General features: G+C 45.5%; 1 protein-coding gene across 1 annotated transcript in view; it reads left to right on the forward strand.

The window, feature by feature from the left end:
- Positions 1 to 27,345, forward strand: part of LOC137368641 (organic cation/carnitine transporter 2-like) — a 161,010-nt gene that overhangs the window by 46,822 nt on the left and 86,843 nt on the right. Inside the window, exon 4 of the mRNA XM_068028781.1 lies at positions 20,036 to 20,207. Coding sequence (XP_067884882.1) covers positions 20,036 to 20,207 — 172 coding nt within the window. The remainder of the gene's footprint in view (positions 1 to 20,035; positions 20,208 to 27,345) is intronic.

The following is a 27,345-nucleotide window of genomic DNA, read 5'->3' on the forward strand; positions in this document are numbered from 1 at the left end:
ATTAAAATGGCAGATGACTGGAAGCTCGGGGTCATGCTTGCAGACTGAACGGAGGTGTTCTGCAAAGCATCCCGCAGTCTGTGTTTGGTCTCCCCAGTGCAGAGGAGGCCGCATCGTGAGTAACAAATACAGTAAATTATATTGAAAAAAGTGCAAGTAAATCACGTTTCACCTGGAAGGAGTGTTTAGGGTCTTGGACACTGAGAAGGAAGGAGATAAAAGGGCTGGTGTTGCATCTTCTGGGCTTGCTTGTGGGAAAGGAAAGAGGTATCGGGCTGATTGAGGAGTGGACGAGAGTGTTGGGAGGGAATGGTCCCTTCGGAATGCTGAAAGGGGAGGGTATGTGTTTGGTAGTGGCATCATGCTGGAGGTGATGGAAATGACAGAGGATGATCCATTGAATACAGAGGCTGGTGGGGTGGAAAGTGAGAACAAGGGAAACTCTATCATGGTTCTGGGAGGGAGGGGAAATGGTGAGAGCAGAAGTGCATGAAATAGATCAAACACGGTTGAGGACCCTGTCAACCCCGGTGGGGAGGGGGAGTCCTCGGTTGAGGAAAAGAAAGATATATCAGAAATACTAGTATGGAAGGTTACATCGTCTGAACAAGTGCGACGGAGACAGAGAAACTGGGAGAATGGAATGGAGTGCTTACAGGACGCAGGGTGTGAGGAAGTGTAGTCGAGGTAGCTGTGGGAGTCAGTGGGCTAAAGGTGAATATTGTTAGATAGCCTATCCCCAAACTATGGAGACAGAGAAGTCAAGGAAGGGAAGAGTCGGAGATGAACCATGTGAAGGCAAAGGAAGGGTGGAAATTGGAAACAAATTTGATGAAGTTTTCCAGTTCAGGGCAAGACCACTGATACAGTCATCAATATACCAGAAAAAGCGATGAAGGAGGAGGTCCAAGTAGGACTGGTACAAAGAATGTTCCACGTATCCTACAAAAAGGCAGGCATAGCATGGTCCCATGCGGGTTCCCATAGCAACACCTTTTATTTGGAGGAAGTGAGTGGAATTAAAGGAGAAGTTGTTCAATGTGAGAAGTTCAGCCAGGTGGCGGTGGATGGCGACTGGTTGGGCCTCCGTTCAAGGCATTAAGCATAGTCATAGAGTCATTTATGGCACAGAAGGACACCATTTGGCCCATCGAGTCCATGCCAGCTCTCCACGGAGCTATCAAGTCAGTCCCATTCCCCCGCTCAAATCCCATAGTCCTGCAAGTCTATTTCCCTCAAATGGCCATCCAATTTCCTTTTCGAAGTCAGTGAATGTCTCCGCTTCCACCACCCTTGCGGGAAGTGAGTTTCAGGACGTTACAACCCGCTGCATAAAAAAGTTCTTCCTCATATTCCTCCTGCATCTCTAGCCCAAAACTTTCAATCCCCTAGTCCTTGTACCATTAGTTAATGGGAGCAGTTTATCCTCATCTAATTTATCTAAGCATGTCATAATCTTGTTCGCTTCTATTAAATCTCCCCTCAATCTCATTTGTTCTAAGGAGAACAAACAGATCTTCCAACCTAATCTTGTAACTAAAATCTCCCATCTCTGGAACTATTCTGGTAAATCTCCTTTGCACCCTTTCGAGGACCCTCACATCCTTCCTGAATTGTGGTGACCAAAACTAGATGCAATACTCCAGTTGGCCCTAACAAGAGCTTTATAAAGGCTCAGCATAATTTCCTGACTTTTGAACTCTATGCCTGTATTTATAAAACCCAAGATCCCATATGCTTTTCTAACCACACTCTCAATATAATCTATAATCTATAATAATATACTCTCAATATGTTCTGCCACCTTCAGAGATCTATGCACATGCACCCCCAGGTCCCTCTGTTCCTGCACATTCTTTAGAACTGTGCCATTAAGTATATATTGCCTCTCCCTATTCCTTTTGCAAAAATGCATCAACTCACACTTGTCAGTATTAAATTCCATCTGCCACCTCTCTGTGCATTCTGCTAGCCTATCTATGTCTGATTGCAGGCAGTTCATGTCATCCTCACTGTTTGCCACATCTCCAAGTTTGGTATCATCAGCGAATTTTGAGATTCTACTATGTATTTCAGTCATTTAAATAAAGCAAAAAAAGCAGTGGTCCCAGCACTGACCCTTGGGGAACACCATTGACTACCATCCTCCAGTATGAAAATAACGACTTGCTGTTTTCGGTCCTTAAGCCAATTTTTTAACCAACTGGATACTGATCCCCCTATTCCATGAGCCTCAATTTAATTGACCAGCCTTTTATGTGACACTTTATCAAAAGCTTTCTTAAAATTCATATAAACAATATCCATCACATTCCCTTCATCAACCTTCTCTGTTACTTCATCAAAAAATTCAATTAGATTTGTCAAGCATGACCTGCCTTTAACAAATCCATTCTGGCTACTCTTAATTAACTCAGACCTTTCCAAGTGTATGTTTATTTTTTTCCCTGATTATTGTTTCTAAAACCTCACCCACCACTGATGTTAAACCAACTGGCCTATAGTATATAAAACTAAGTAATAGCAGGGCAGCTTGGCCAAGTAGAATGTGCCTCCTGTGGCCTGTTGGAAGTCGTGGACGTACCATGTGTTCTTGACAAACACATTGCAGGAAGTATCACCAGCTGCAGAAGCTTGAGCTTCAGGTTTCGGAACTCGAACGGCGACTGGAGCCACTGTGGCGGAACCGCAAGGCAGAGAACTACATGGATAGCATGTTTCAGGAGGTAGTCACCCCAGAGCTTAAGAGAGCATAGGCAGAGAGGGACTGGGTGGCTGCCAGACAAACAAGAAGGTCAAGGAAGGTAGGGCAGGAGTCCCCGGAGGGCATACTACTTTCTACCCTGTATTCAGTTCTGAGTACCAATGGGAGAGAGGGTTCCTCTGGAGAGTGCAGAGAGTCCAGAGCACCATGGGTGGCTCAGCTGTGCAGGGAGAAAGGAGAAAAGACAAGAGAGCAATAGTGATAGGGGATTCTATAGTTAGGGGAACTGATAGGCACTGCTGCAGTAGCAGACATGATTCCAGGATGGTATGTTGCCTCCCTGGTGCAAGTGTCATGGATATCACCGAGCAGCTATAGAGCATTCTAGAGGGTGAGGGTGCACAGCCAGAGGTCGTGGACTACATTGGTACCAACAATATAAGTAGAAAAAGGGATGAGGTCTGCAGGCTGAGTTTAGGGAGTTAGGAAAGAGATTAGCAAGCAGGACCTCAAAGGTAGTAATTTCTGGATTACTCCCAAGGCCATGTGCCAGTGAGTACAGAAATAGGAGAATGCACCAGATGAATGTATGCCTGAGAGATGGTGCAGAAGGGAGGGCTTCAGATTTCTGGGGCATTGGGACAAGTTCTGATGAAGGTAGGACCTGTACAAGCCAGACGGTCTACACAGGACAGGGACAAATATCTTTCCAGGAAGGTTTGCTCATGTTGTTGGGGATGGTTTAAACTAGCTTGGCAGGGGGATGGGGACCCGAGGGCAGTTTCAGATAGGACAATTTCAGGGCAGGGAACGGGAGGCAGAAAATTAGCGAGTGACTCTGAAAGCAGAGCAAAGGTTAAAAAGTGTGCAGCACAGGAATTTGGCAGTGTTAAAGGGTATTTATTTAAATGCAAGGAGTAAAGTAAATAAAGCCGATGAGCTGAGGGCACAGATAAACACATGGCAACACAATATCATAGCTATGATGGAAACTTGGCTTAAAGAGGGGCAAGAATGGTAGCTCAACTTTCCTGGATATAGAGTTTTCAGGCGGGATAGAGAGGGGAATAAAAAAGGAGGGGATGTAGCATTATTGGTTAAAGAATCAATAACAGCTGTGAGGTGGGATGATATGCTAAATTAATCATCAAATGAGGCCATATGGGTTGAGCTCAGAAATAAAAAAGGGGCAGCCACACTACTAGGTGTGTACTATAGACCCCCAAATAGTGAGAGGGAGATAGAAGAACAAATATGTAGACAAATTTCTGAGTGCAAAATCTATAGGGTAATAATAGTTTGGGATTTCAACTGCCCTCATATCAACTGAGATACAAACAGTGTGAAGGGCAGAGAGGGCACAACATTCTTGAACTGCTGTCAAGAGAACTTTTTTAGCCAGCACGTAACAAGCCCAATGAGAGGGGGCGCAATTCTAGATTTAATCTTCGCTAATGACACTGGGCAAGTGGATGAAGTAGCAGTGGGTGACCATTTTGGAGATAGTGACCATAATACAGTTAGTTTTAGCATAATCATGGAAAAGGACAAAGATAAAACAGGAGTAAAAGTTCTAAATTGGGGAAAGGCAAATTTTACGAAACTGAGAGGGGATCTAGTGAAAGTGGACTGGATGTGGCTACTTGAAGGAAAATCATTGGCAAACCAGTGGGAGGCATTTAAAAGCGAGATTCTACAGGCACAGTGTAGGCATGTTCAACAAAGATAAAGGGTGGTGAAGCCAAATCTAGAGCCCCCTGGTTATCTAGAAGCATACAGGCTAAGATAAAGCAGAAAAAGAAAGCTTATCACAGTCACAAAAATTTTAATACTTTAGAAAGCGCAGAGGAGTATAGAAAGTGCAGGGGTGAATTAAAAAGGAAATTAGAAAAGAAAAGAGAGGACATGAAAAATTATTGGCAGGTAAAATCAAAGAAAACCCAAAGATGTTTGATCAATGCATTAAGAACAAGAGGATAACTAAGGTAGGGCCTATCAGAGATGTACAAAGGAACTTATGCGTGGATGCAGAAGATGTGGGCAGGGTTCTTAATGAATTTTTTGTTTCTGTCTTCACAAAGGAGAGGGATGATGCAGACATTGTAGTAAAAAAGGAGTGTGAAATATTAGATCTTCTTCTTCTTCTTTGGCCTCCTTGTCTCGGGAGACAATGGGTAAGAGCCTGGAGGTGGTCAGTGGTTTGTGGAGCAGCACCTGGAGTGGCTATAAAGGCCAATACTAGAGTGACAGACTCTTCCACAGGTGCTGCAGAAAAAATTGGTTGTCGGGGCTGTTACACAGTTGGCTCTCCCTTTGCGCTTCGGTCTTTTTTCCTGCCAACTGCTAAGTCTCTTCAACTGAAATTTTAGATACAATAAGCATAATGAGAGCGGAAGTCCAAGAGGCTCTGACATCCATCCTTGAAAGTGAAGAAATCGCCAGGACTGGATGGATTGCATCCCAGGTTGTTAAAGGAAGCCAGGGAGGAAATAGCGGATGCATTGAGGATCATCTTCAAATCCTCACTGGATACGGGTGAGGTGCCAGAGGATTGGAGGACTGCGAACGTTGTACCAGTGTTTAAAAAGGGTGCGAGGGATAGGCCAAATAATTATAGGATGGTCAGACTGACCTCAGTGATGGGCAAATTATTAGAATCAATTCTGAGAGACAGGATAAACTGCCGCTTAGAAAGACATGGATTAATCAGGGATAGTCAGCATGGATTTGTTACGGGAAGGTCATGTCTTACTAACTTGACTGAGTTTTTTGAGGAAGTAACAAGGAGGATTGATGAGGGTACTGCAGTGGATGTGGTCTTTATGGATTTTAGTAAGGCATTTGACAAGGTCCTGCACGGCAGACTGATCAGGAAAATGAAAGCCCATGGGATACAGGGGAATGTGGCAGGTTGGATCTAAAATTGGCTCAGTGACAGGAAACAAAGGGTAGTAGTTGACGGATGTTTTTGCAAATGGAAAGCTGTTTCCAGTGGTGTTCCACAGGGCTCAGTGTTGGGTCCCTTGCTGTTTGTGGTATATATTGATGATTTGGACTTAAATGTGGGAGGCATGATTGGGAAATTTGTTGATGACACAAAAATTGGCCGTGTAGTTGATAGTGAAGAGGGTAGCTGTATACTCCAGAATGATATCAATGGTTTGGTTCAGTGGTGGAAAAGTGGTAAATGAAATTCAATCCAGAGAAGTGTGAGGTAATGCATTTGGGGAGGGCAAACAAAGCAAGGGAATACACAATCAACAGGAGGATAGTGAGAGGGGTAGAAGAAGTGAGAGACCTTGGAGTGCATGTCTACAGGTCCCTGAAGGTGGCAGGACAGGTAGATAAAGTGGTGAAGAAGGCATACGGAATGCTTTCTTTTATTGTCCCTGGGTATAGGATACAAAAGTAGGGATATAATGCTGGAACTGTGTGAAACATTGGTCAGGCCACAGCTGGAGTATTGTGTACAGTTCTGGTCACCACATTACAGGAAGGACATAATTGCTCTGGAGAGAGTACACAGGAGATTTACAAGTATGTTGCCAGGGCTTGAAAGTTGCAGCTATGAGGAAAGATTGGATAGGCTAGGGTTGTTTTTCTTCGAACAGAGGAGGCTGAGGGGTGTCTTAATTGAAGTGTACAGAATTATGAGGGGCCTAGATAGAGTAGACAGGAAGTACCTGTTTCCTTTAGCAGAAAGGTCAATTACCAGGGGCATAGATTTAAGGTGATTGGTAGAAGGATTAGAGGGGACATGAGGAAAAACTTTTTCACCCAGAGGGTGGTGGGTGTCTGGAATTCACTGCCAGGAACAGTGGTGGAGGCAGAAACCCTCAACTCATTTAAAAGAACCTGGACCTGGACTTGCATCTGAAGTGCTGTAACCTGCAGGACTACGGACCAGGTGCTGGAAGGTGGGATTTGATTAGGCGACTAGCATTTTTGGCTGGCGATGGGCTGAATGGCCTCCTTCTGTGCTGTAATTTTTCTACGGTTCTACGTTTCTATAGTTGCTAGGACTGTCCTTACACCCTTTCTTGAATAAGGATGTCATATTTGCCACACTTCAGTCCTCTGGCATCTCCCCATATCTAGGGAAGATTGGAAGATTTTGGCAAGCCCTTCCGTTATCTGCATCCCCACTTCCTTCAGCAACCTGAAATGCAAGCCATCCGGACAAGGTGACTTATCTACCCTCAGCATAGTCAACCTTTTTAGTACCTCCTCCTTCTCAATTTTTACCCTATCCATTGCCACTTCCCTTTCTGATATTTTGCCAGATTCCATTTCCTTAGTGAACACTGATACGAAGACAGCCCTCAGTTGATCTGGTGAGGGATGGAGGTGTAGAGGAATTGGACGTCCATGGTGAAAAGGAGACAGTTCGGTCCAGGAAATTGGAAACTGTTAAAGTGACAGCTTGCAGCGGAAGAGTCTTAGATGTACCTTGGAAGAGACGAAACAAGGGGAGAAAAAAAGTGTTGAAATAGGAAAGAATCAGTTCGTTGGGGCAGGAACAGGCTGAAACAGTGGGTCTACCAGGGCAGTCATTATTGTGGATCTTGGGAAGGAGGTAGAATTGGTCTGTTCAGGGTTGGCAGATTCTATCTGAATGTTAGGCCTGAGTGCTAGGAATTGCTGATGGGTGAGGGATGGGGGTGTGGTGCATTGAGTAGCATGTGAGGTTGCTGGAGCGGTGGGTGGGAGATGTAATTTGAAGATGAATTCACTGACCTTGACCACCCACATGAGGTCATTGAACTTCTTCCGGCATTGCTGCCGGATCTTCGGGACAGACTCCGGGCATTAACCTCCCTGGCGACTTGCTCCCATTTGCTACAGAGGGTGATCCTTAGGGCCTCCACAGAAATGTTACTACTCTCCTCTTGTCAATTTCCACCACTGTGCCACATTTGTGAACCTAGGAGCTCTCTCTCTTCCCTCGTGCTCCATTTGTGCAGCTCCTACTTGCAGCCAGTGTCAGTGCAGGCACTCAGCAGCAGTTTCCTTCCAATGAGTGCAGCTCCCCATTAAGAGGTGTAGACTGCTTTTAAGAGGAGCACGCTATCAGTGCACGCTGCTAGGACTCTTGCTAAATGCTCAGCTGACCAGCAGTACTTGCACCACTCAGCCCAATGGTAAAATCATTTAAATGATGAGGCAGCACCAAGTTTGTGTGCAGCCTGCCTGAATGTGCATGGGCAGGTTGTGAATTGCGACCACTGCACCAAAAACATACCTTACTGAGTTTTTAACCCAAGGAGTTATGCATGTGTGGTCTGGGAAAAAGTGAGATTAGTGGACTGATTTCAACACAGTAAGGATACAGGGAAGAGAAAGAACATTTAGGACAGCAGACAGCATTTGGAAGATTGAAACAGCAAAGAGACATTTCAAATGGGCATTGAAAGTAGCATTGATAAAATAGAGATCACAGAATCACAGAATTGTTACAGCACAGGAAAAGGCCATTCAGCCATCGTGTCCGCACCAGCACTCCAAAAGAGCAATTCACTTCGTGCCATTCCCCCGCCTTCTCCCCATAACTCTGCACATTCTTCCTTCTCATATAATTGTCTAATTCCCAGTTGAATGCTTCATTTGAACGTGCCTCCACCACACTCTCAGGCAGCGCATTCCAGACATTAACCACTCGCTGCGTGAAAACGATTCTCCTTGTGCTGCTTTTGCTTCTGTTACCCATTACTTTAAATCTGTGCCCTCTCGTTCTTGATTCTTTCACGAGTGGGAACAGTTTCTCTCTATCTACTCTGTCCAGGCCCCTCATGATTTTGAATACCTCGATCAAATCACCTTTCAGCCTTCTCTTCTCCAAGGAAAACAGTCCCAACTTCTCCAATCTATCTTTATAACTGTAATTCTTCATCCCAGGAACCATTCTCATGAATCTTTTCTGTACTCTCTCCAATGCCTTCACATCTTTCCTAAAGTGCGGTGCCCAGAACTGGATGCAATACTCCAGCTGAGGCCGAACTACTGTCTTATACAAGTTTAACGTAACCTCCTTGCTCTTGTACTCTATGCCCTTATTAATAAAGCCCAGGACACTGTATGCTTTATTAACCGTTCCCGCCACCTGTCCTGCCACCTTCTATGACTTATGCACATACACAGCCAGGTCCCTCTGCTCCTGCACCACTTTTATTTTATATTGTTTCTCTATGTTCTTCCTACCAAAATGAATCACTTCACATTTCTCTGCATTGAACTTCATCTGCCACCTATCTGCCCATTCCACCAACTTGTCTATATCCTTTTGCAGTTCTACACAATCCTCCTCACAGTTCACAATGCTTCCGAGTTTCATATCTTTGAACTTTGAAATGATCCCCTGTACACCAAGCGCTCGGTCATTAATATATATCAGGACAGCAAGGGTCCCAACACTGAACCCTGGGGAACTTCACTACAAACCTTCCTCCAGTCTGAAAAACATCCATTAACCAATACTCTTTGTTTCCTGTCACTCAGCCAATTCCGTACCCATGTTGCTACCATCCTTTTTATTCCATGAGCTACAACTTTACTCACAAGTCTGTTGTGTGGCACTGTATCAAATGCCTTTTGAAAGTCAATGTACATCACATCAACAGCATTGCCCTCATCAACCCTCTCAGTTACCTCCTCAAAAAACTCCAGCAAGTTAGTTAAACATGATTTTCCCTGGCTTTCTTTAATTAACCCGCATTTGTCCATGTGACTATTCATTTTGTCCTGGATTATTCTTTCTAGAAGTTTCCCCACCATCGAAGTTAAACTGACTGACCTGTAGTTGCTGGGGTTATCTTTACATCCTTTTTTGAACAAGGGTGTAACATTTGCAATTGTCCAGTCCTCTGGCACCACCCCCAAGTCTAAGGAAGACTGAAAAAATATGACCAGAGCCTCCGCAATTTCCAACCTCACTTCCCTCAGTATCCTTGGATGCATCTTATCTGGTCCTGGTTCTTTATCCACTTCAAGTACAGACAGCCTAATATGCCCTCCTTATCAATTTTAAATCCTACCCGTGTCTGAATTATTTTAAACTCTTCTAGTGTCTGAATTGTTTTAAACCCTTCTAGTGTCTGAATTGGGTCTTCGGGCCCCAACTATTTACAATCTATATTAAAGGCTTGGATGCAGGGATAGAAGGTACGATAGCCAAATTTGCAGATGACACTAAAATAGGTGAGATAGTAAGCTGCAATAAAGAAATAAGAAATTTACAAATGCATACGGATAGGTTAGGTGAATGGACCAAAACTTGGCAGATGGAGTTTAACATGGATAAGTGTGAGGTTATCCATTTTGGTAGGAAAAACAAAAAGGCAAATTATTATCTAAATGGAGAGAAACTTCAGAGTGCTTCGGTGCAGAGGGATCTGGGTGTCCTCGTGCATGAATCACAGAAAACTAGTATGCAGGTGCAGCAGGTAATAAGGAAGGCAAATGGAATTTTGGCATTTATTGCTGAAGGAATAGAGTATAAAAGTAGGGAAGTGTTGCTGCAACTGTACAAGGCATTAGTGAGACTGCACCTGGAGTATTGCGTACAGTTTTGGTCCCCTTACTTGAGGAGGGATGTAGTTGCATTGGAGGCAGTTCAGAGGAGGTTCACCAGATTGATTCCAGAGATGAGGGGTTTGTCTTATGAAGAGATATTGAGCAGTTTAGGCCTTTACTCTCTAGAGTTTAGAAGAATGAGTGGAGATCTAATTGAAGTATATAAGATGATTAAGGGGATTGACAACGTAGATGTAGAGAGGACGTTTCCTCTGGTTGGGAAATCTAGAACAAGAGGTCATAGTTTTAGGATAAGGGGTAGCAGATTTAAAAGAGAGATGAGGAGAAATTACTGCCCTCAAAGGGTCGTGAGTCTGTGGAATTCACTACTCCAGAGTGCAGTGGATGCTGGGACACTGAGTAAATTTAAGAAGGAGATAGACAGATTTCTAATTAGAAATGGGTTGAAGGGTTATGGAGAACAGGCAGGAAAGTGGAGTTGAGGCCGAGATGAGATCAGCCATGATCGTATTGAATGGCGGAGCAGGCTCGAGGGGCTGAATTGCCTGCTCCTGCTCCTAGTTCTTATGCTGTTATGTTTTAAACCCTTTGTGTGTCTAAATGAAAGTTTGCGATAGAAAGTGGTTCAGAGCTAGAAGTGCAAGAGGGATAAATTTTCAGACACCAAGCTTTGTCTTGGTCCAGGTGAGTAAAAGAGGTTTTGGATGAGCAAAAGCAGGCAAATGTTATAATTATGAGTGTAGGACTTGACAGGCATTTATTTCTCCCTCCTATCTGTACGTTTGCTCCATAACATAAACTGAAAATACACAAAGCTGCTTTGAGGCTTGGAAATCTCTGGAATTCACATAAACACTTTGAAAAGAGTTCTCAATAATTCTATAAAAACATTGAGGAGTTTATTTTTTATAAAAGGGTACAATGGTACCTTAACATTTCAGAATCATAGAATCATAGAAAGTTTAAGGCACAGAAAGGTCCATCGTGTCTGTGCGGGCCGAAAAAAGGTCCACCTATTCTAATCCCACCTTCCAGCATTTGGTCCGTAGCCCAGCAATTTACGGCACTTGAGGTGCATATCCAGACTCCTTTTGAATGAGTTGAGGGTCTCTGCCTCAACTACCCTTTCAGGCAGTGAGTTCCAGACCATCACCACCCTCTGGGTGAAAAAGTTCTTCCTCATCTCCCCTCTACTTTTTCCAACAATCACTTTAAATCTATGTCCCCTCGTCTCTGACCTCTCTGCTAAGATGAATAGACCCTTCACCTCCACTCTATCCAGGCCCCTCAATACTTCGTACATTTCAATCAGATCTCCCCTCAGCCTTCTCTGTTCCAAGGAAAACAACCCCAGCCTATCCAATCTTTTCTCATAGCTGCATTTTTCCAGTCCTGGCAACATCTTCGTAAATCTCCTCTGTACCCTCTCGAGTGCAATTACATTCTTTCTGTGATGAGGTGACCAGAACTGCACACAGTACTCAAGTTGTGGCCTAACCAACGAGTTATACAGTTCCAACATAACCTCCCTGCTCTCATATTCCTCTTTCTTCTTTGGCCTCCTTGTCTCGAGAGACAATGGATAAGCACCTGGAGACGGTCAGTAGTTTGTGAAGCAGCGCCTGGAGTGGCTATAAAGGCCAATTCTAGAGTGACAGACTCTTCCACAGGTTCTTTTGGGCCTCCTTATCTCGAGAGACAATGGATACGCGCCTGGCGGTGGTCAGTGGTTTGTGAAGCAGCGCCTGGAGTGGCTATAAAGGCCAATTCTGGAGTGACAGGCTCTTCCACAGGTGCTGCAGAGAAATTTGTTTGTTGGGGCTGTTGCACAGTTGGCTCTCCCCTTGCGCCTCTGTCTTTTTTCCTGCCAACTACTAAGTCTCTTCGACTCGCCACAATTTAGCCCTGTCTTTATGGCTGCCCGCCAGCTCTGGCGAATGCTGGCAACCGACTCCCACGACTTGTGATCAATGTCACACGATTTCATGTCGCGTTTGCAGACGTCTTTATAACGGAGACATGGACGGCCGGTGGGTCTGATACCAGTGGCGAGCTCGCTGTACAATGTGTCTTTGGGGATCCTGCCATCTTCCATGCGGCTCACATGGCCAAGCCATCTCAAGCGCCGCTGACTCAGTAGTGTGTATAAGCTGGGGATGTTGGCCGCTTCAAGGACTTCTGTGTTGGAGATATAGTCCTGCCACCTGATGCCAAGTATTCTCCGAAGGCAGCGAAGATGGAATGAATTGAGACGTCGCTCTTGGCTGGCATACGTTGTCCAGGCCTCGCTGCCGTAGAGCAAGGTACTGAGGACACAGGCCTGATACACTCGGACTTTTGTGTTCCGTGTCAGTGCGCCATTTTCCCACACTCTCTTGGCCAGTCTGAACATAGCAGTGGAAGCCTTACCCATGCGCTTGTTGATTTCTGCATCTAGAGACAGGTTACTGGTGATAGTTGAGCCTAGGTAGGTGAACTCTTGAACCACTTCCAGAGCGTGGTCGCCAATATTGATGGATGGAGCATTTCTGACATCCTGCCCCATGATGTTCGTTTTCTTGAGGCTGATGGTTAGGCCAAATTCATTGCAGGCAGACGCAAACCTGTCGATGAGACTCTGCAGGCATTCTTCAGTGTGAGATGTTAAAGCAGCATCGTCAGCAAAGAGGAGTTCTCTGATGAGGACTTTCCGTACTTTGGACTTCGCTCTTAGACGGGCAAGGTTGAACAACCTGCCCCCTGATCTTGTGTGGAGGAAAATTCCTTCTTCAGAGGATTTGAACGCATGTGAAAGCAGCAGGGAGAAGAAAATCCCAAAAAGTGTGGGTGCGAGAACACAGCCCTGTTTCACACCACTCAGGATAGGAAAGGGCTCTGATGAGGAGCCACCATGTTGAATTGTGCCTTTCATATTGTCATGGAATGAGGTGATGATACTTAGTAGCTTTGGTGGACATCCGATCTTTTCTAGTAGTCTGAAGAGACCACGTCTGCTGACGAGGTCAAAGGCTTTGGTGAGATCAATGAAAGCAATGTAGAGGGGCATCTGTTGTTCACGGCATTTCTCCTGTATCTGACGAAGGGAGAACAGCATGTCAATAGTCGATCTCTCTGCACGAAAGCCACACTGTGCCTCAGGGTAGACGCGCTCGGCCAGCTTCTGGAGCCTGTTCAGAGCGACTCGAGCAAAGACTTTCCCCACTATGCTGAGCAGGGAGATTCCACGGTAGTTGTTGCAGTCACCGCGGTCACCTTTGTTTTTATAGAGGGTGATGATGTTGGCATCGCGCATGTCCTGGGGTACTGCTCCCTCGTCCCAGCACAGGCATAGCAGTTCATGTAGTGCTGAGAGTATAGCAGGCTTGGCACTCTTGATTATTTCAGGGGTAATGCTGTCCTTCCCAGGGGCTTTTCCGCTGGCTAGGGAATCAATGGCATCACTGAGTTCCGATTTGGTTGGCTGTATGTCCAGCTCATCCATGACTGGTAGAGGCTGGGCTGCATTGAGGGCAGTCTCAGTGACAGCATTCTCCCTGGAGTACAGTTCTAGGTAGTGCTCAACCCAGCGGTCCATCTGTTTGCGTTGGTCAGTGATTATGTCCCCCGATTTAGATTTGAGGGGGGTGATCTTCTTGATGGTTGGCCCAAGAGCTCTCTTCATGCCATCATACATTCCTCTGATGTTTCCGGTGTCTGAGGCCAGCTGAATATGACTGCATAGGTGTTGCCAGTAGTCGTTTGCGCAACGCCTAGCTGTTCTTTGTGCAGTACTTCTGGCTGCTTTAAGTGCTGCGAATGTTAAATCGCTGGGGGCTTTCTTGTAGTTCAAAAGTGCAATGCGCTTAGCGGCTATGACAGGTTCCAGCTCTTCATTATGAGATTGAAACCAGTCTGCATTTCTCTTCGCACTTTTGCCGTAGGTGGTCAAAGCTGACTCATAGATGGCGTCTCTGATGTGGGCCCACTTGGTCTCAGCATCCCCTGTGGGAGTGTTTTGAAGGGCTGTTACAAGTGAATTTAGAAATTTTTGTAACAGCTGTGGGTGAGAAATTCTGCTCGTGTTGATGCGCGGGTGGCCCTTCTGCTTGGAATGATGCAACTTCTTTGGTCTGAGTCTAACCTTGCTGCACACCAGGGAGTGGTCGGTGTCGCAGTCCGCACTGTGGAAGCTGCGTGTGATTTGAACACTGTTTAAGGCGGCTCGCCTTGTGACAATGAGGTCTAGCTGGTGCCAACGACGTGATCTTGGGTGCCTCCATGAAACCTGGTGACAGGGTTTAGTGTGAAAGAACGAGTTGGTGATGCAGAGGTTATGATAGGTACACAACTCAAGCAGTCTCTGCCCGTTCTCATTCATCCTTCCAACGCCATAGCGCCCAAGGCAGGAGGGCCATGAGTCATGGTCGGCCCCAACCCTGGCATTAAAGTCCCCCAGCAGGAATAGGTGTTCGGTGTTGGGGATGCTGCTAATGATGTTATGGAGTTGTTCATAGAACTGGTCTTTAGCTTCAGGTGCGGAACAGAGTGTTGGAGCATAGATGCTGAGTAGGTGTACTGGACCAGAGGTGGTGAGCAGTCGGATGGACAGTATGCGTTCCGAGCCATTTGAGGGAGGCTCTATCATGCTGAGCAAGGAGTTTCTGATGGCGAAGCCCACTCCATGCTGTCTTGGTTCTTCAGGATCCCTGCCCTGCCAGAAGAAGGTGTAGTCTTGCTCTGCTAGAGAGCCACTCGCGGGGAGGCGAGTCTCCTGAAGTGCTGCAATGTCCACATTGAGTCTACTGAGCTCGTTGTTAATGATGGCGGTCTTCCGAGAATCGTTGATTTGTGTAAGGTCTTCCGACAGGCCAGGACACATAGTTCTGACGTTCCAGCTTGCAAAGCGAAGGGCTGGTACCTTCTTTCCTTTTTTCATGTTGTTTGGTGCGGTGTATCAGTCCACCTTTCGGGCAATGACCCTGAGCTCCAAGCACCCATTGAAGCAGGCAGACTGTGGCGGGACAGAACCTTATTGACCGGGGGCTGCCCGGTTTGAGGCGGGCGGTAGCTGTCCAGTGAGGTGCAATGACCTCTCCCACCGACAAAGGCAACCCGTGGCGCCCAGTTTCTACGCCAATTTATCTGGGCTTATAACCCGTAACTGCTGCCTTCCGTGTTGTTTCAGTCGCTGTGAGGCAACTATGGAGTGACCTCTCCATGGCGCATGCCTGGGCAAATTTATGGAGGTTGAGAGTTGCCCAGTCGTCAAAACCCCCCTCTCGGCCTTTCTGGTGGGGTCCAAAGGAGTGCAGGACACGACGTTTGGCACCAGTATGGCTGCAGGAACTGCCGGAAACATGCCAAAGGTGACACATGACCGCCTACGGGGTTCCGCTCCGGATTTTCTGTTAGGGTTTACTCCCTTAGCCTTGGTCTCTCCCGAGACGCCCACAAGGCAGTGGGGTTGTTGGGGCCCTACACAGGTGTAGGATGGTGCCGGTGGGAGGAGGGGATGCAAGGGGGAGGGGTAGAGGGAGGGGGTGGGGGGGGGTGCAGGGGAAGGGGGTGCGGGGTGAAGATGGTGCGAGGGGGGGGCGGGCTGGGACGGGGTTGTGAGGGGGTGAGCTGAGAGGGTGGAGCAGGGAAGGGGACGGGGGTGGGGGGGGGGTGGAAGGGGGGTAAAGGGGGGAGGAGGGGGGGTGGAATCTGGTGCAGGTAATAAGCCATTTCCTCAGTGCCCACCATCGACGTCCGGAAAGCTCATCCACGTCCTTCGGGAGGTGAAGCATCATTTGGCAGACTTAGAGGTGATTACATTTGTTAAGGGTTTTTTTTTTTGCAGTGGTTTAAATAAAGGCATGCAGCATTGCCGACAGTGCGCTGCAGATGCTCTCCGAGCCATCTCCCGCGGGCGCTTTGAAGTTGCGGCCGGGGGGGCCGTTCGTGGATGCTTTGGGTGTTCGGGGCACCTTTTCCCAGGACTTCTCTCGGGTCCCGCAGCTCCTTCTTCACCTCAATGGACTTACCGCATGCCATGGCTGCAGACACTCTGGACTGTGAAGACAGCAGGATCGGAGATTGAAGTATCGGCAGCTGTGCTCGTCAGTTTCATCCGGATCAATTTCATTGAGAAAACAAAGAGCAGGTGTGGCTGGGGGAGGGCAGTGGGCCCAGGTAACATCCACTAAACTAACTGTTAACTTTTAGATAGGGCTAAAATGAACTGATTTAAAGAGCCAGGGGAATTTAAACAGTTTAAGAGGGCAGATTGGGGGAGAAAACGTTAGGGATGGGAGCAGATGGCCATGGATAGAGTTGAACAGCAAGGGAGCTTCCAGCCCAGGAGCCATCTTGAAAGCTATGTGCTGCAGATAAAATTGGTTGTTGGGGCTGTTACACAGTTGGCTCTCCCCTAGCGCCTCTGTCTTATTTTCTGCCAACTGCTAAGTCTCTTCGACTCACCACACTTTAGCCCCGCCTTTATGGCTGTCCGCCAGCTCTGGCGATCACTGGCAACTAACTCCCACGACTTGTGGTCAATGTCACAGGACTTCATGTCGCGTTTAAAGCAGAGACATGGACGGCCGGTGGGTCTGATACCAGTGACGAGCTCGCTGTACAATGTGTCCTTGGGGATCCTGCCATCTTCCATGTGGCTCACATGGCCAAGCCATTTCAAGCGCCGCTGACTCAGTCGGGTGTATATGCTGGGATGTTGGCCGCCTCAAGGACTTCTGCGTTGGAGATACGGTCCTGCCACCTGATGCCAAGGATTCTCTGGAGGCAGCGAAGATGGAATGAATTGAGAAGTCGCTCTTGGCTGACATACGTTGTCCAGGTCTCGCTGCTGTAGAGCAAGGTACTAAGGAGACAGGCTTGATACACTCGGACTTTTGTGTTCTGTGTCAGTGCACCATTTTCTCACACTCTCTTGGCCAGTCTGGACATAGCAGTGGACGCCTTTTCCATGCGCTTGTTGATTTCTGCATTGAGAGACAGGTTACTGGTGATAGTTGAGCCTAGGTAGGAAAACTCTTGAACCACTTCCAGAGCGTGGTCGCGGATATTGATGGATGGATCATGTCCCATGATGTACGTTTTCTTGAGGCTGATGAGGGAGCAGTACCACAGGACTTGCGCAATGCCAATATCATCACCCTCTAAAAAAACAAGGGTGACTGCGGTGACTGCAACAACTACCATGGAATCTCCCTGCTCAGCCTAGTGGGGAAAGTCTTCGCTTGAGTCGTTTTAAAAAGATTCCAGAAGCTGGCTGAGCGTGTCTCCCCTGAGGCACAGTGTGGCTTTCGAGCAGAGATCCACCATTGACATGCTGTTCTCCCTTCGCCAGATACAGGAGAAATGCCGCAAACAGATGCCCCTCTACGTTGCTTTCATTGATCTCACCAAAGCCTTTGATCTCGTCAGCAGACGTGGTCTCTTCAGACTACTAGAAAAGATTGGATGTACACCAAAGCTACTAAGTATCATCACCTCATTCCATGACAATATGAAAGGCACAATTCAGCATAGCGGCACCTCATCAGACCCCTTTCCTATCCTGAGTGGCGTGAAACAGGGCTGTGTTCTCGCACCGACACTGTTTGGGATCTTCTTCTCCCTGCTGCTCTCACATGTGTTCAAGTCTTCAGAAGAAGGAATTTTCCTCCACAAAAGATCAGATGGCAGGTTGTTCAACCTTGCCTGACTAAGAGCGAAGACCAAAGTACGGAAAGTCCTCATCAGGGAACTCCTCTTTGCTGACGATGCTGCATTAACATCCCACACAGAAGAGTGTCTGCAGAGACTCATCGACAGGATTGCAGCTGCCTGCAATGAATTTGGCCTAACCATCAGCCTCATATTCTATACCTCGGCTAATAAAGGAATGGATTCCTTTTTTTCAAAAATATACTTTATTCATAAAAATCTGTAAAAAAATACATTACGAACAGCACTAAGTTGGCCTTCCAGAAAGTGCATAGGAAATCAGTTTTCTTCAATACAGGAGTGAGTTGCCTCACAACCCTTCCATTCCATTTTACATTCAATGTACATTTTACAGCAAAACCATATTTGGTGTATACAGCCTGAGGGGTTTCCCATGGGTCCAGCCCCTCAGTTCACTATGGCGGGAGGACCTTACACAGTGGTCTTTCCCCATTGAGCCTTTGCGGCGGCTGCCCCGAGCTTTAATGCGTCCCTCAGCACATAGTCCTGGACCTTGGAATGTGCCAGTCTGCAACACTCGGTCGTGGACAACTCTTTGCGCTGGAAGACCAGAAAGTTTCGGGCAGACCAAAGAGAGTCTTTCACTGAATTGATGGTCCTCCAGCAGCAGTTGATGTTTATCTCGGTATGCGTCCCTGGGAACAGCCCATAGAGCACAGACCCCTGTGTTACAGAGCTGCTTGGGATGAACCTCGACAAAAAGCACTGCATCTCTTTCCACACCTGCTTTGCAAAGGCATATTCCAGAAGGAGGTGGGCAACAGTCTCTTCCCCACCACAGCCACCTCAAGGGCAGCATGCGGAGGCAGTGAGATTCCGGGCATGCAGGAAGGATCTGATGGGGAGGGCCCTTCTCACCACCAGCCAAGCTATGTCTTGGTGCTTGTTTGAAAGTTCTGGTGATGAGGCATTCTGCCAAATGACTTTAGCAGTCTGCTCGGGGAACCATCCGACAGGATTCACCATCTCCTTTTCTCGTAGGGCCTTGTGGACATTCAGTGCAGACCACTGCCTGATGGATTTGTGGTCAAAGGTGTTTTTCCGCAGAAACTGTTCCACGAAGGATAGGTGGTACGGTCCAACTGGATGGAGTGTTCCGCGGCAATGTGACTAGACCCATCCTTCGCAACACCAGCGACAGATAGAACCTCAGCATTTAGTGACTCTTGGTGTTTGCCTACTGGGGCTCTATGCACAGCTTGATGCAGCCGCACACGAAGGTGGTCATCAGGATCAGGGCAACGCTGGGTAAGTTTTTCTGCCTTTATCCAAAGGTTTGAACATCGTGTCCCTGCGGACCCGGTCCATATTGCTTCTTCAGATAAAGTGGAAAAAGCACATCCATCATGTATGTATGCGATATCCTGTCAAAAGCCTTCTCCTGGTCCAAGCTGATGAGGCAGGTGTCCACCCCACCAGTCCCATACCATAGGCGATCGTATCCCTGAGTAACGTGAGACTATCAGAGATCTCCCTGCCGGGTACAGTACAGGTCTGGTCAGGGTGAATCATAAGCTCCAGAGCAGACTTGACCCGACTGGCGATGACTTTGGACAGAATCTTGTAGTCTACATTAAGCAGTGAGATGGGCCGAAATTTCTGAAATTCACTTTTTCAAAAATATATAAAACTATTTTCTAGCTATATTGGGGTACGTTTGTCAGTTTCTTAGTAAATTAAAACAAAAATCACATTTAAAATCTTTCAAAACATACCTTTTAGTGTCTTTGCGCCCAAAAGAACCAGCTTATTTTTGCGGTCTCCCTAAAAGCCTGCGAATGAATGCAATTAGCAGAGACTTCCAATGGTGGTTAATTCACCCTGGGATGGTGGGGGTGGGGGGCAATTTTGTGGGTGGGGCCTGCTTCCAGAGCAATGTTTTTAAAACTAGCACAAAAGATCGTAGAAACTCGAATTGCATCAAATATGATTTGTGCTTAAATCTCTGCAATCATGTGTGGCAGCTGTACCGATTTCAGCCAAATTGCACCCAAAAAACCAGTGCAATCGAGCCAAAACTCCAGGCCGTTATGTTTTGTTCATTAATCATGATCTAATTGTCTTCAATTACATGCTTTTCTCACTGACCAGGAACTGAACTCCTTGGGAAATCGGAGAGGATTGCTTACACAGCGCTTGGTGTGTGCATATTTTATGCGTTCGGCTACATGCTTCTGCCACTTTGTGCGTATTATATCCGAGATTGGAGGATGTTACTACTAGCTTTGACTCTCCCAGAAATTCTATATGTGCCTCTTTGGTGGTGAGTAAATTCCTTATTCATTTATTTAAATTAATTTCTCATGAAAATAAAAGCGCAGATTACTTTGGAAATTCATTTAGGCCCGTTTTCAGGCTTAAATTGGCAACACACAGCAAGCAAGCACCTCAGCCAGGAGGCCTGAGGCTGGCCAAAAATTGGGCCTTGGGTGTACTTAGCATTACTTGGGTGAGTTGCTGGCACCTTTTGCACCTCCATAGGCAGCTCACACATTATAAGAAGATGAATGTTGGTCCATTTCTTCTCAATGGAAGCAGCCCAATGATAAGTCCCAAGGAAGAGGTGGAATGGCATCGGCGGGGCGGGGGTGGGAAAGCAATGAGGAGTGACATGGAGTTGGGGGGTCGGGGGGTGGGGGGTACTATTTATGGAACTTAATTTTAAGTTTTCTGGCTGCTGAAGATTCCTGAGTGGAGTAGGTCCAGCTCCTGCTCAGCTTATTGCTATCCAGGCATTAGGCCTCTCATTTACATGTGTAAGGTACCTAACACCAGCTTTAGGCAGCCATCAGCGATGTCTGAAAAGTAGCTTGATGCAATATTGAGCCAAACTTTAGGTGCGAACTCAGCAGGTCTGGCAGCATCTGTGGAAAGAGAAGCAGAGTTAACGTTTCGGGTCAGTGACCCGAAACGTTAACTCTGCTTCTCTTTCCACAGATGCTGCCAGACCTGCTGAGTGAATCCAGCATTTCTTGTTTTTGTTTCAGATTTCCAGCATCCGCAGTATTTTGCTTTTAATTTAGGTGCGAACTATTGTTCTCTAAAGTTGGACATTATTGGACATATTCAACCCTTGTAGAATAAATGCAAGAGGTCCAATTTCTGCCACTGAAGGCACAGCAGTGTAGAAATTTGAGAAAAGACAAGCAGAGTAGGACAGGGAAGGTCAGAGAGTTTAACGGTAATAATGCATCAGCGAATAAGGTTCATGCAAAGAATAGTAGTTGAAAAATAAAATTAAAGACTATTTATCTGAATATGCAAAGCATTCATAATAAGATCACAGAATCACAGAATTGTTACAGTGCAGAACGAGGCCATTCCGCCCATCGTGTCCACGCTGGCTCTCTGAAAGAGCAATTCCCTCAGTTCCATTTCCCTGCCTTCTCCCCATAACCCTGTCTAATTCCCTTTTGAATGCTTCAGTTGAACCTGCCTCCACCACTTTCTCAGGCAGTGCATTCCAAACCTTAAACACTCGCTACGTGAAAAAGTTTTTCCTCATGTCACTTTTGCTTCTCTTACCAAATACTTTAACTCCATGCCCTCTCATTCTCAATCCTTTCACGAGTGGGAACAGTTTCTATCTATTCAGTCCAGACCCCTCATGATTTTGAATACCTCTATTAAATCACCTCTCAGCCTTCTCTTCTCCAAGGAAAACAGTCCTAACTTCTCCAATCTATCTTCATAACTGAAATTCCTCATCCGCGGAATCATTCTTGTGAATCTTTTCTGTACTCTCTCCAGTGCCCTCACATCTTTCCTCAAGTGCAGTGCCTAGAACTGGACGCAATACTTCAGCTGAGGACAAACTAGTGTCTTGTACAAGTTCAACATAACTTGCTTGCTCTTGTACTCTATGCCTCTATTAATAAAGCCCTAGATACTGTGTGCTTTGTTAACTGCTCTCTCAACCTGTCCTGCCACCTTTAATGACTTATGCACATATACACCTAGGTCCCTTTGCTTCTGCACCCCCTTTAGAGTTGTGCCTTTTGTTCTATATTGTCTCTCCGTGCTCTTCTTACCAAAATGAATCACCTCACATTTCTCTGCATTGAACTTCATTTGCCACCTGTCTGCCCATTCCACCAACTTGTCTATGAAGTTCTACACTATCCTCCTCACAGTTCACAATGCTTCCAAGTTTCGTAGCATCTGCAAACTTTGAAATTGTGCCCTGTACACCAAGATCTAGGTCATTAACATATATCGGGAAAAGCAAGGATCTCAACACTGATCACTGGGGAACCCCACTGCAAAACTTCCTCCAGCCCAAAAAAACATCTATTAACCACTACTCTTTGTTTCCTGTCAGTCAGCCAATTTCGTACCATTTTGCTACCGTCCCTTTTATTCCATGAGCTACAGGTTTGCTCACAAGTCTGTTGTGTGGCACTGTATCAAATGCCTTTTGAAAGTCCATGTACACCACATCAACAGCATTGTCCTCATCAACCCTCTGTTACCTCCTCAAAAAACTCCAGCAAGTTAGTTAAACATGATTTTCCCTTAAGAAATCCATGCTGGCTTTCATTAATTAACTCGTATTTGTCCATGTGACTATTGATTTTGTCCTGAATTATTTTTTCTAGAAGTTTTCCCACCACTGAAGTTAAACTGAGTGGCCTGGGCTGGGCTTATCTTTACACCCTTTTTGAACAAGGGTGTAACGTTTGCAATTCTCCAGTCCTCTGGCACCACCCCAAGTTGAAGGAAGACTGAAAAGTTATGGCCAGTGCCTCTGCGAGTTCCACCATCACTTCCCTCAGTATCCTTGGATGCATCTTATCTGGCCCTGGTGCTTTATCTACTTTAAGATCAGACTATTGTCATGCAGGCCCCACTTACCAAGAATGAGGCATATTCATTTCGCCACATGGACATAAAATTTCAAATTGTTGCTGGAAAGAAGAGAAGACCTGTTACAAGGGGTTGCCAGACCCCTGGCTGGAAAGACATTTTTGCATATTAACAGACAGTGTTGGAACAAAGGAGCTATCCTCTGCTCCAATACAATACACAGAACAGACCTGGTCAAACCATGGACTAACCTGCCGGCAAACTTGGGGAGTTTTAAATTGTAGAGACAGTATTTGAACTGGCCGAAAGCTGTTCACTCCTGGATTGAAAAGACCTCTCCTGGCTGGCTTGCCACAGCCTCTTCTGTCTGCTCCCATCTCTTTCTCATGGAATTCCAAAAACCGACTGAAGATACATGAACCCCAAGAGAGAAAAGTCTCCGTCAGTGAACAAGATTTAAGAAAAATACTGGGCCCCAACGAAAAGCAAGAGCTACCGACAATCAAGGAATATACAGTGAACTCGAAGAACCGTAACAACAACTCTTCAGATATTGCTTCAAACCTTTTCCACTTTATTTCTTCTGCTCTTTTATGTCCCTATCTGCATGTGTGTATCGCGTGTAGGTGTTAACCAAATTAGGGTTTAAGTTGTATTTTCAATCTTCTTTAAACCTAAGAAAACCTGTGTGTGTGCTTGTTTCTTTGCCTTATAATTGGAAAGCGGTGAACAAGGATTCACCAAGGAGGAGCTAAAACACAGTGTGTTTAAAAAATAAAACCCTGTTCCAGTAAGACCAGGTGAAGGCTGAAAAAGAACCCTGGACCTTTCTCACCCGGTTGTAACACTATCTAATACTTCCTCTTTATCAATTTTAAATCCCTCTAGTGTCTGATTTACCTCCTCTTTCAACATTGCCTGGGTTGCATCTTCTTCCTTGGTAAAAACAGATGCAAAGTATTCATTTAATACCTCAGCTATGCCCTCTGCCTCAATGTGTAAGTCCCCTTTCTTGTCTCTAATCAGCCCCACTCCTCCTTTTACCACCCTTTTACTATTTATATGCCAATAGAATAATTTGGGATTTTCTTTAATGCTAGCTGCCAGTCTCTTCTCATGCTCTCTCTTTGCTTCTGTTATTTGCTTTTTCACTTCCCCTCTGGACCTTCTATATTCAGCCTGCTTCTCAAGAGTACTTTCTACCTGGCATCTGCCATAAGCACACTTTTTCTTTATCTTAATCTCTACCTCTTTTGTCATCCAGGGAGCTCTGGATTTGTTTGCTCTACTTTTCCCCTTTGAGGGAACATACCTTGACTGTTCCCAAACTATCTCTTCTTTGAAGGTAGTCCATTGTTCATCTACTGGTTTTCCTGCCAGCTTTTGACTCCAATTTATTCGCCCCAGCTCCATTCCTACCCCATTGAAGTTGAACTTCCCCCACTTAATTATTCTTATCCTGGATTGCTCTTTGTCCTTTTCCATAGTCAGCCTAAACGTTATGATACAATGATCACTATCCCCTAAATAGCTAAGATGACTGAACTAGTGGCATAAATAGAGATAAATGCTTTTGATCTAATTGGCATTAGAGACACATAGTTACAAGGCTGACCTGATAGTAAAGGATGGCATAAGGACAGTAGTGAGAAAGCATCTTGGTTCAGAAGATCAGGAAGTAAAATCAGTATGCATCAGAAAATGCTGGTGGGAGTAGTTTATAGCCTCCGTAACAGTAGTTATACCATTGGACAGAATATTAAGCAAAAATAATTGAAGCTTGTAACAAAGGCAATGTATTGATCATGAAGGAGCTTAATCTTCATAAAGACTGGATAAATAAATTGGCAAAGGAAGTCTGGAAGATGTGTTTGTAGAATGCTTTCATGACAGTTTCCTGAAACAATACATTGTGGCACCAATTAGGGAAAAAGCTATTTTAGATCTAGTATTGTGCAATGAGCCAGGTTGAATTAATGATCTCATAGTAAAAGATCCTCTGGGAAAAAGTGATTATAATACAACTGAATTCCATATTAAGCTTGAGACTGACATACTCCAGTCCAAGAATCTTAAACTTAAACAAAATCAATTGCATAGGTATAAGGGATCAGTGAGTAGGGGGCATAGATTTAAAGTGATTGGTAGAAAAATTAGAGGGGAGATGAGGAAACACATTTTCACCCAGAGGGTGGTGGGGGTCTGGAGCTCAATGCCTGAAAGGGTAGTTGAGGCAGAAACTGTCAACTCATTCAAAAGAAATCTGGATATTCACCTCAAGTGCCATAATCTGCAGGGCTACAGACCAAATGTTGGAAATTGGGATTAGAATAAGTGGATAATTTTTTGGCCGGCACAGACAGGATGGGCCAAGTGGCCTCTTTCTGGGCCTTAAACTTTCTATGATTTTTCTATGATTTAAGGGGTGAGATAGCTAAGGTTGATTGGGTAAATAGACTAAAAGGTTTGGAGGTAAATAAACAGTGGTAAACATTTAAAGAAACTAGTCAAAATGTTCAAAGAAAATGCATCAGTGGCTGACTAGGGAATTAAAGATAGTATTAGATTAACATAGAAATATAAAAAACAGTATCAGGAGTAGGCCATTCGGCCCTTCGAGCCTGCTGCGCCATTCACTATGATCATGGCTGATCCTCCAACTCAGTAACCTGTTCCCACTTTCGTCCCATATCCTTTGATCCCTTTCGTCCCAAGAGCTATATCTAACTCCTTCTTGAAAACATACAATGTTTTGGCCTCAACTGCTTTCTGTGGTAATGAATTCCACAGGCTCACCACTCTCTGGGTGAAGAAATTTCTCCTCATCTCAGTCCTGAAAGGTTTACCCCATATCCTTAGACTATGACCCCCTCAGTCCTGAAAGGTTTACCCCATATCCTTAGACTATGACCCCTGGCCTGGAACATCCTTCCTGCATCTATCCTGTCAAATCCTGTTAAAATTTTATAGGTTTCTATGAGATTCCCCCTCACTCTTCTGAACTGCAGCAAATATAATCCTAACCAATTCAATCTCTCCTTATACGTCAGTCCCACCATCCCAGGAATTAATCTGGTAAACCTTTGCTGCACTCCCTCTATAACAAGAACATCCTTCCTCAGATAAGGAGACCAAAACTGCACACAATATTCCAGGTGTGGCCTCACCAAGGCCCTGTATAATTGCAGCACGACATCCCTGCTCCTGTACTCGAATCCTCTCACTATGAAGGCCAACATACCATTTTCCCTTTTTACCACCTGTTGCACCTGCATGCTTACCTTCAGTGACTGGTGCACGAGAACACCCAGGTCTCGCTGCATATTCCCCTCTCTCAGTTTATAGCCGTTCGGATAATAATCTGCCTTCCTGTTTTTGCTACCTAAGTGGATAACATCACATTTATCCACATTATACTGCATCTGCCATGCATTTGCCCACTCACTCAACTTGTTCAAATCACCCTGAAGCCTCTCTGCATCCTTCTCATAACTCACCCTCCCACCCAGTTTTGTGTCATCTGAAAATTTAGAGATATTACATTTAGTTCCCTCATCTAAATCATTAATATATATTGTGAATAGCTGGGGTCCTAGCACCAATCCCTGCGGTACCCCACTAGTCACTGCCTGCCAGTCAGAAAAAGACACGTTTATTCCTACTCTTTGTTTCCTGTCTGCCAACCAATTTTCTATCCATCGCAATACACTACCCCCAATCCCATGCACTTTAATTTTACACACTAACCTCTTATGTGGGACTTTGTCGAAAGCCTTCTGAAAGTCCAAATAAACCACATCCCACTGGCTCCCCCTCATCAACTCTACTAGTTACATCCTCGAAGAATTCGAGTAGATTTGTCAAGCATGATTTCCCTTTTGTAAATCCATGCTGACTCTGTCCGATTCTACCACTGTTTGCCAAGTGCTCTGCTATAAAATCTTTGATAATGGACTCTAGAATTTTCCCCACCACCAACGTCAGGCTGACTGGTCTATAATTCCTTGCTTTCTCTCTACCTCCCTTTTTAAATAGTGGGGTTACATTAGCTACCCTCCAATTTGTAGGAACTGTTTCAGAGTCTACAGAATCTTGGAAGATGACCACCAATGCATCCACTATTTCTAGGGCCACCTCCTTAAGTACTCTGGGATGTAGATTATCAGGCCCTGGGGATTTATCGGCCTTCAATCCCACCATTTATCTACTAATACTTTGCAACCTTAAAAGAAGGTTGCAAAGAATAGTAGTAAGCCTGAGGTTTGGCTGAGTTTTAGAAACCAGCAAAGGGCAACCAAAATGTTAACAAAAAGGGATAAGATAGAATATGAGAGTAAACTAGCCGGGATTAGAAAACAGATTGTAAGAGGTTTTACAAGTACATAAAAACAGGAGTGTGACCAAAGTAAACATTGATCTCTTAGAAGCAAAGACAGGAGAAATTATCATGGGGAAAGAGGAAATGGCAGGGATGTTAAATAAATATTTTGTGTCTGTCTTCAGCGTACAAGGCACAAGTTAAATACCAGAAATAGAGGATAACTAAGAGGCTAATAAGAGTGAGGAACTTAAGGTAATTCATATCAGCAGAGAAA

The sequence above is a fragment of the Heterodontus francisci genome, chromosome 4 (assembly GCF_036365525.1).
Source record: "Heterodontus francisci isolate sHetFra1 chromosome 4, sHetFra1.hap1, whole genome shotgun sequence".
Lineage (NCBI taxonomy): Eukaryota > Metazoa > Chordata > Chondrichthyes > Heterodontiformes > Heterodontidae > Heterodontus > Heterodontus francisci.